This window comes from Littorina saxatilis, linkage group LG13, assembly GCF_037325665.1.
Source record: "Littorina saxatilis isolate snail1 linkage group LG13, US_GU_Lsax_2.0, whole genome shotgun sequence".
NCBI lineage: Eukaryota > Metazoa > Mollusca > Gastropoda > Littorinimorpha > Littorinidae > Littorina > Littorina saxatilis.
In genome coordinates this window covers 29,535,415-29,545,570 of record NC_090257.1, presented here as the reverse complement: position 1 = coordinate 29,545,570, position 10,156 = coordinate 29,535,415, and the positions used below count along the sequence as shown (strand labels likewise).

Here is a 10,156-nt window from a genome sequence, read left to right as displayed (position 1 = left end):
CAAACTTTAAACATTAATTTTGCAAAGCATAACAACCCGACATTGTACACGCCAACTGCAAAAGTAATAACACGAGGTACAGTTGTACGTTTTTTGTGTGAATTCGGCAAGTTTCCCTGAGACGTTCAAGGTAAAACAAGAATGTTCAGTGGTTTTGGGCATGGCCACTCTAGTTGTCAATGTTCCGAAAATTGGTTTAAATTGAACACGTTGCAGAGCCTAAAAGATCAAAATAAACAGTCGTTGTTATCGAAATTAGATTTAAAAGAAACCTGTTTGAATTATAGATCTATATAGCTATTCTGATAGACACGTGGGGGAGTTCGGGGGCTGTCATTGGATGGTCTCTTCCGATCATCAAAGCATAATTCTATGGAAGACAGCCATTTTTGCCAATATCCAAAAGCATATTGGCAATAACAAAGACGCATGGTTCTGGTTTACCCATCTGTACCACACGATGTTTCACTGATCAACAACAGCATACACTGACAACTTGAAATTCTTCTCGGGAATGTTTTTAAGCTTTACAAATGTCGATAGCATACCCTTTTCTGCTAACTTCCCGATGAAACAGGACTAAACTATTATTTTCTGTCCCTAAACACCACAAAATGCCCAAAGTCGAAAGATGTAGTACAAACAGGGAAGTAAAACGGAACAGCCGTTTTTGTGTGCCTGTAAGCTTAGTTCACAGTTGCCGACTGACACAAACTTTCGCATTCGGTTTTTCTTATCTCGTAACTCCACACTAAATACACCACTTCCCCTCTGAAGTATTGATGTACAACCCATGGCACTAACATTCATGTAGTCGTTTATAACTGAGGTTGAAAAATTCGCTTCATGACGAGACAAGTATAAATGCCATTCACCCAAACTAAAAACGTCGCTGCCGTCTGCTCGCTTTGTACGGATTAGCTGTTCTCTTTTCCTCCCCTTGTTGCATCCTAGTTCTTCAGTTGTTTCTAGTTTTCCGTTGATGTTGTGTTTTAGTCTTCTTCATTAGTAGTCTTGTTCAAAATTAAAAAAACTCAAACTTCTTTTTGTTGTATACGAATGAACTAATAAGAAGTTGTTTAACAGCAGTGTTGTCAAATCGAGTTTTTTCCAAAGTCAGTGTGGCGCCTGCGCAAAACTAATGCGCATAAGAAACGGCGTCTGCTATCAAAACCTGAGATCAACGCATCGACGCAAAAACTGTCATTTTGTAAGTTTGGAACAACAAATAAAGGTCAGAACAGCTATATAATCGCTATTGTATTTTCAGCGTAGCAATAGGGTCCGATATTTAGACTCGAACAAGTATAATGCGACTCGTCTTCGACTCGTCGGCATTATACTTGTCTCGTCTAAATATCGGACCCTATTGCTACGCTGAAAACACAATAGCTGTTAATGTTACACCTTGTACGAGCGATCTCAAAGAGAAACAGTTTGTAGAACCAAAACAATGACAACGTATGATCAGTTTGAGTCATATGTTTAATTCATAACTGTTATGGTTCTGTAGACAACGAGTTTGAAAAGATAAAAACTTTTTTGTTTTAGTTTTAGGTTTGCAACAGGGGGCGGGGTGGGACAATCATCTGGCTCAAACGGGTGAAAAAACCCATACAAGTAAGATACGATGAAGGGAAGGACAAAGGCAAATACATCCATCTAAGAAACAATTAACAGCATCTTTTCATTAGGGACTAATTTTACTTTGAAGAAAGTAATACAGAATTAGGCTGCTCCCAGTGTCGCTCTAGATGATAGGCCTGATCTTCATCTCGGTGAACTTCATGGAGTAGGTGTCACCTCCAAAGGTTACCCAGATCATACCGTCATAACGAAGAGCCCTGCTACTGGCCTTGAAACCACCGTTCAGGTTGGAGTAGTGGCAGCTTTTGTACCACCAGGCGCCGTGGTTTCCCTGTGCACAGTGTCCGCCGCTGTACGTGTCGTGGTCCCTGTTCTTGGTGGAGAACTGCTGACCACGGTGATAGGACAGACTGTCACCTGGGGATGGATAATCACGGGGCGGTCAGTGTGTGTGTGTGTGTGTGTGTGTGTGTGTTTGTGTGTGTAAATGTTTGTGTGTGTATAAATACGTAAATACACACACGCACACACACACTCACACACACACATACATACACACACACACACACACAGACAGACAGACAGACACACACACATATATATGACTAAGTGCCAAAAGGTGCGCACGAAAAGCGGACAAAGGGGCTAAAAAATAAAAGTTGACAAACACGACTGATATTGTGATTTTTGTTAAGACAACAGATGCTGGAACCCAATTACGAAAAGAAAAGATAAATTTACCCAAATGATTTTACAAATAACGATAATTTTGTTCGTTATATCATTCAAAACGATACTGAGTCATAGCATTAAGGTTATCTCGCACGTTTTTAAAGCTAGGGCTTTGAAACTTGGCACACAACCAAAGTATAATGACCTCCAGGTATGGTGCACATCACATTAAACAACATTGAATTTCAAGGTCACAGCGAGGTTAAATTTCCTTTGCAAACTGGAAAATTGTCGTTGTCACGTCTTACATGTTTTAATACTAGATCAGTTAGACTTTACATACTTCACATACTTTCAGCATTTTTATAAAACCTCATTAAAAGTGACCTGCTGGTTAATCTTTGTCAAAGTTCAAGGTCACAGCGGGGTCACATCTGGTCCAAATGTGGAATATTTTCAATTTATTCAGCGCGTTTATAGCACGAGCTTTGAAAATACACACAGTTCTAGTGTATAATGTTCACACACGATTAAAGTCTGGTTGAAAAAGTCAAGGTCACAGCAGGGTCGCGTTGAGGTCAAACATATACATTTTTCAATGAGGTTCTCTCATATGTTTTTGAAGCTAGGGCCTTGAAACTTGGCACACTACGCAAGTTAAATTAAACCTCATCAAATTCCAAGGTCACAGTAAGGTTAAAGATCCTTTAAGGATATTTTCTAAAAAAGGTGACCGCCTGGTTAATGTTTGTCAAATTTCAAGGTCACAGCAGTGCCATCTGGCTTAAACTTTGAAAAATTGTCAATTTCTTCAACTAGTTTTATAGTGTTTGAAGTCATTCACACATGATGAAAGTCTGGTTGATAAAATCAAACGTCAAGGTCGCATTGAAGTCAGACACATACAATTGTCATTTTCACGAACGCCTTTTAAGCAACACCTTTGAAACTTCACACATTCCAAAGTTTTGATGTTGTTTGGTTATAATCAAAGTGTGGTCAATTTCCATGATTGAGAGCATTCAGAGGGGTCAAGTTGAGGTCACACAAAAAGTGATAATCTTTATAAGACTCACGTTTGCTGCTATTGCTCACTTGACATTGGTGAAAGTGCTTATTTTATAATTGTTGATCTTGATGTTTTGACTAATTAATATTACCAGGATCAACCATACCAGATTTCAAAGTCCAGAAGTTGTCAAACCTCAAACCTGTTGGAAGTTTCAAAGATTTAAGCATCAACAAATTTCTATTTGATTTGACCTTAAATAACAGATTTGACCTTAAATCTTAAAACAGATGAACCAGACTTTGGTTTTATATAAATTGAAGTTCAATACAATTTCCTTTTTTTTTTACCCACGCGAGACCCTGCTATGACCTTCACATTTCTCAAGGATCAACCTTGAATTCTCCATGTTGAACAATCATTAGGCAAAAGCGTTGTTTGAAGTTTGAAGGTTCTAGCTTCAAAAATCTCTGAAAAAATATGTTTCATCCGTTTTCTGAACCACATGTGACCCAGCCGTGACCTTGAAATCTGACAAGGGTCAACAAGACTTTTACCATGTATGGGGGCGATTAAACCCCAAATGTGTGTGAAGTTTCAAGGTTTCAACTTAAAAAACGACTGAGAAAAATATACATTTTTCTTTTTGGACAATGTGTTGCACGCAAGACAACACGACAAACGCTCGTGTTATCATTCTTTTACTTTAAGGTCGACTTGCGTGCCCGCTCTTTCGCTAATCTCAATTAAAATTCATCTTGGAAGTTCGGTTTTATTACGCTTTTAATTAAGAAGATTAAACTAAGACAACAAATAGTTAGTTTTACCCATTAAACTCGATAAGGTAGTGACATTTTATGTTGAACGCAAGATGGTGTCGCACGCAAGATCTGAAAAGATGTTGACGACATAATTTCAACACTTGATAGCGCATTCGTGGTTCGTGATTTCTTCACAAATTTTGAACACAGAATGTGTCACGTGGTTCCGTAGATGAAGTAGATCTTTGTACATGTAAAGTTTGTTTTTAAAAGAAAATAACCGTTAATTACCGAACATTTTGTCGCACGCAAGATATGACGAAATTTTCAAATCGTTTTCAAAAATGCTGTTCAAAAGTTCTGCAGTCTTTGCTGGATTACTTGAAAGACAGCAGTTTGATACACCGTTATCGCTTGACGTGTCGACATCAATTCCAGAGTTTTTGAAAAAGAAATTTAGTAAATATCTGCGATTGAAAAATGTATGCCGTGATGACGACACATCTTGCGTGCGACACCTTAAAATTCGGTTATCGAAAAAAAAAATTCTCTCGAGATTTAGATTTGACGTTTGGTCTCGTCTGTAAAGCGATGTTTCAGGCATTCAATCAAACTAAATGCAATTCATTTGTGCTTCTTGTTATTTTTCTGTGGCATATTCAAAACACGAGGTATCACGATGTCCTTTTTCAGATGGCCGGTTTTGGCGTTATTTTTGACTTTAAACAAAGATAACTTCAAAACTGTGCATGCCGATGTGGCATGCAGTCACCTACTTTTGTTGTAATTACGTTTGCTCAAGCCATTGCACGATGTAAAAAGAAGTAAACCGTGTTTTTATTGTGTCACTTTGTTGTGACCCGTTTTGTGGAGCGTTAATATTTTTACGTGAGATTCACGTGCTCCTTGTTCAGTTGTTGTGACCTGGTTTTGGTCGGAGTGTCACAAACTGCGTCGTTTAGTTTTAGAACACCGTGAGATTCACGTGCTCTTTTCCGTGTCTTGATTTTGGGGTGAGCCCTGCGAATCTGCGTTGTAAGTTTTAGAATACGTGTGACTCACGTGTTTTTAGCTTTGTGATGTCAGCTAGTTCCTTGATGTTCTTTCTGTAAATATACCGTTTTAAGTTTTGAGCATGCACGGAGTGCGTGATCGGTTACTGATTGGTTGTAAAATAGTAGTTTCACCCGATTCTGTCTTAGGAATGTTGTTGGTTGGTCAATCCGGTGACCTTTGACTTTTGAATAACTATTCCATGTTAGGTTTTTGTTTCCATAAATACCACTGCTTGACTCCTGTCTCGTCAGTCGATCTGAGGGTTTTAGGAAGTGTTTGGTTTTGATCTGTAAACGTATGAAGGTTATCAAGTGAACCAACGGAGTGTTTCTTATGTTTTAACGTCAACGTAATGTTCTTGGAGACAGTTGTTTCTCAAGTGTGAATCGTTTTGTGCCCTTCGTTTGAGAGGCAACACGTTTTGGTACTGCTGGTCAACCCACACAGCGCATAAGGTAATTTTGTTGTTACTTGTTTGTGTTGTGTTTTGGTCGCCATTTTGTAATGACTTTGTGAGTTGTTTATGTATAACGTGAGTTGAAAGTCTGACTTGTTGTAGTGTTTCTTTATTGTGTGTTCAACTGTTCTAGTGTTGTGAACGTACAGCAATGTTTTGTAGACGCTAGAAAGTCGCTAATGTTTATAATGATAACTTGTGTTTTCTGTGGTTAACGAAGTTCGAAGTGAAACGTTTTCTCCGACTTTTTCAGCCTTACGTTAAAGGAATTTAGGTAAAAGAGCTTGCGGTCTGTGGTGATCGTTTGTAAACGGGCTTATTTCTTATAACGCTATTGAAGGAAAGTGGATGAGTAAATATTTTGTTTGTGACTTTGATTAACGCAGGAACGTTGTCGTTAGGAGACTTTTTTGGTATGACAGTTTGCTTTGTATTCCTGGCCTGATAAGTCAACGTTTTCTATTTTTCTGAAAGTAGCCATTTTGGATTTAAACGTATGTATGCTAAGTTTCTTGAGTATTCTTAGTGCTTATGGTATTGTCGAACGTACGGAACGTAGTTCTTTATTGTTGAAGGACTAACCAACGAGTGTTTGGTATTGTAACTTTCTTGTCTGTTTGTCTTCGCCTGTCTTGTGATTGTTTATTTTTCTTGTTTTTACTTCTTGTGTCTTGTTAATGCATTTGATACTTTTGCCATGTCTAATAATTTGTTTTCTTTTCTCTTTTTCTTTCTGTTTAGTTTTTTACCGCAATACGTAGTACTGTAAATATATATATGCATTACTGATATCTAATATCAGATGTAAAACAAATAAACCAGTACTTTTGCGCGTTATCGCTTGTAACCTGTGTTTGTCATTTCGTATGAACAATATGTAGTACCAGCCTCGCTCACGAAGGCGCGCACAAAAACCGTTCAAGTCAGACACACGAAATTATGTCCACTATCACTGCCCTGACTCTCTTCCCACGCTGTGTTAAGAAAATTTTCTTCCCGACGCTTCCGTCATCTGCTTCAGGGGAAATTTGAAGAGGTTGGTGAAGCTATTTATCTCTATAAATGAAGTATTACGAAGTGTTGCACATCGAGATAGGTCAGGTTAGTTCTGTTAGTGTCTATACTTAATGCCAATGGGTTTTTCGGGTTTGTATTTCGCGTATTTTACCCGTGAATCGGCCGAATGACGGACCCGTCGCTGCACAGCTGCAAAGTTTGTCGCTTCGAGCGCAAAATCGTGAGGAAAACGCGTCTTGTAAGTAATGCTAATACATTCTACCAAAACCTAAACATGTCTGCACCAATCCTGCCAAGTGTCGTAGTTGTAGTCCCCCGCAAACAGCTGTAATCGTAAGAAGAATGTGATCATTCCTGCAGATTTGTGTGACGTGCACCCGATTTAACCGAATTTTAGCGTGTCGTACACCCGCTGTGACTTTTTCACGTCGTGACGTCCACCCGATGCTCACGTTCTGTGTCGTCTCTCCGATCGTGCACTTACCTTTTGCACATGACCTTTCTCACTTGTTACATTGTGTCATCCCCCATACATAAACACGAATTACATGTATAGCTTTGTTCTTTTGTATTCTGACTGGCATGGAGTCATTTTCAGACACAGTCATGGAGATGACAATAGCCGGATCTTACCACCAATGTGGATAAAGACACCTTGGTAAGTAATCTTAGTCTCGCTTACCTTTCAACCATTGCAAAGGGGTGTTGGGGCAGGAATAAAGTTATCTTCCATCCAGGCCCCACAGTTGGGTTGACATGACAGTCTAGGGTAGATACACTGCACTGTGCGATGCAGGTAGCTGGTATGCCCCTGTCCAAATGGATCTTTAAACATCTTACAGAAGTTACACTGATTATAAACAAAGAGATTTTTGACTCACATGCGAAGCAAAAGTGAGCTATGTACTCAGCCTAGTCGTCCGTCCCTCCGTCCGGCCGTCTGTCCCAAAAACTTAAACGTTGGATTTTTTCTCAGCCGCTATGAAGTCTATCAGCGCCAAATGTGGCATGATGGTGTATGATGACAAGACCTTAAAAAAACATACATAGTGACTTGACCTTGCTTCAAGGTCAAGGTCACGGGCCTTTAAAAACAGTTATTTTTCACATTTTCCCAATTTTCTCCCAAGTTTTTGAAAATGTCGACCCGAGCTACAAGTGGTATATAGGGCATAGTGAGCCCTATCTTTTGATACCAGTTTGGTTGACCTTGCTTCAAGGTCAAGGTCATTTTGACCCCTCTGAAATGTGTCCAAAACGTGACTTTACCACTAAATGACAATGTCTCTTGGTAGAAAGTGCCAATAAACACCAATGTGCTTCCTATCTGTTGAATTGATAGCCATGTCTTGTGTGACCTTGACCTGGAGTCAAGGTCATGTGGTGTATTTTGGGTGGAAAATGTGTAAAATAGTTCTGAATGTATGGTGTCATTGCCAGCTTCAGTTGTTTGACTTTTAATATCACCTGAAGGTCAAGGTCATTTAAAGGTGCATACTCAAGTAGATGCAGACATTGGACAGCCTTTCGCCACATGGCGGCGTAGCTGTTCACGGTGCTTGAAGTGTGCAAAACACACCTTACAAGAACACCCTGCCCGTGTGTGATGGTAACGGACATGGTCACTCAGAAACCTTTTTAGTGCAAAGGTCTTGCCACACTGGGTGCAGGCCACCTCTTTTGGTTTCCCTTTGCACACATGCTTTGAGGGGTACACGCTTTTAGGACTTGCATAAGATCTGCCGCATGAATCACATGAATAAGGCTTAATCTTGTCATGCTTCACGTTGCGGTGTGACATCAGATCAATTTTTTGTGTGAACTTTTTGTCACATATGGTGCATTCATGATTTGTTTTTCCTTCACCATGATCAAAGGTGCGGTAATGCTTGTAAGTTTTACCACACTCGTGGCACTGGTGCACTGACTTGTCAGCCGAGGCCTCCATCTTCTTCTTCATGGGTGTCTTCTTCTTCTTGGGCGACTTTGGCTTCTCTGTCGAAGGCCCAGCACCATCGTCAGCAGCTGTCCACATACAACAAGATACAAAAAGCTTGTGTTAGTCTAACCAGATCGAATGTATATAAACATTATTCAGGTACAATAGTCCGTTGTTGCATTGTAAAACTATAACTATAACATGATCAGTACGCTTTCATATTATCATAATCAAGCGTTGCCAATACCTGCACACGGACAACAGCTGTACAGTCAACTGGTGGTAATGGATGGCTCACACGTTAATCCTTATTGTCAAAAAACGATAACAATGTTGTAGCTATAACCTATTGACATGAGGTGCAGCCAATCGCTGCTTTCAGCTGTCAGTTCAATAGGTTTACAGCTACATCATTGTTGTCGCTAAACCTGAATTTTGACAAGAATCGACGTGTGCAAGAATCCACGTGTGAGCGGCCCATAAACATGATCCTGCACAGGCTTACATAATAATAAAATATAACTTACATGTCGATTTCTCTTTGGGTGTCGATGTTTCTTTGGGTGTCACCTTTGGCTCCTTTTCTGGAGTTTGGACTATGTCCAGGTAACTATCCATAAATTCAGCGGATAACTCCGCTTCTTCTTCTTCCACAACTTCCATGACCTGATCCATGTTGTCCCTGAAAAATCACTCCAAGACGATCAGAATACAAACAAACAAGGTCATGTGCAAAAGGTAAGTGCACGATCGGAGAGACGACACAGAACGTGAGCATCGGGTGGACGTCACGACGTGAAAAACGTCACAGCGGGTGTACGACACGCTAAAATTCGGTCAAATCGGGTGCACGACACACAAATCTGCAGGAATGATCACATTCTTCTTACGATTACAGCTGTTTGCGGGGGACTACAACTACGACACTTGGCAGGATTGGTGCAGACATGTTTAGGTTTTGGTAGAATGTATTAGCATTACTTACAAGACGCGTTTTCCTCACGATTTTGCGCTCGAAGCGACAAACTTTGCAGCTGTGCAGCGACGGGTCCGTCATTCGGCCGATTCACGGGTAAAATACGCGAAATACAAACCCGAAAAACCCATTGGCATTAAGTATAGACACTAACAGAACTAACCTGACCTATCTCGATGTGCAACACTTCGTAATACTTCATTTATAGAGATAAATAGCTTCACCAACCTCTTTGAATTTCCCCTGAAGCAGATGACGGAAGCGTCGGGAAGAAAATTTTCTTAACACAGTGTGGGAAGAGAGTCAGGGGTGTGACTATCTCTTCGCACATTCATCCACACACACACACCAATTTTCGGCAGACACACGTTTTTAGAAACATTTTTATTGTAAAACAAAGTCGTCTTCTGTTCTGTGAGCACCTTTTGGCACTTAGTCATATATATTTATAATGAGAACGCTGCTAAAAATGCCAAAATGTGCACTCGATCGCTTTTACTTTTGAAGAAAAGTTAAATATAGATTGACGTCAAGAGCGAGAATGCAGAGAAATTACGTCATGAGCAAGGGAGGTCATCCTTTACTCTGTGTGTGTCTCCGCTGCCTACATTCCAACGTGGAATTTTGAAAGCAGGGAACACACTAGAAAGAACTTTTCACAGACAGCCTACTGGAGAATCAA

At 40.0% G+C, this 10,156-nt stretch overlaps 2 protein-coding genes across 2 annotated transcripts in view; both read right to left on the bottom strand.

Moving 5' to 3' along the window:
* Positions 1–1,467: 1,467 nt before the first annotated feature.
* Positions 1,468–10,156, bottom strand: part of LOC138945468 (fibrinogen C domain-containing protein 1-B-like) — a 40,163-nt gene continuing 31,474 nt past the window's right edge. Inside the window, exon 9 of the mRNA XM_070316898.1 lies at positions 1,468–2,004. Coding sequence (XP_070172999.1) covers positions 1,751–2,004 — 254 coding nt within the window. The 3' untranslated portion in view covers positions 1,468–1,750. The remainder of the gene's footprint in view (positions 2,005–10,156) is intronic.
* Positions 6,986–9,736, bottom strand: LOC138945467 (gastrula zinc finger protein XlCGF8.2DB-like). Its single transcript, XM_070316897.1, has 2 exons — positions 9,026–9,736; positions 6,986–8,584 (listed from the first exon to the last, which is right to left on the bottom strand). The coding sequence occupies exons 1-2, from the start codon at positions 9,171–9,173 to the stop codon at positions 8,058–8,060; spliced, it is 675 nt and encodes a 224-aa protein (XP_070172998.1). The 5' UTR covers positions 9,174–9,736; the 3' UTR covers positions 6,986–8,057.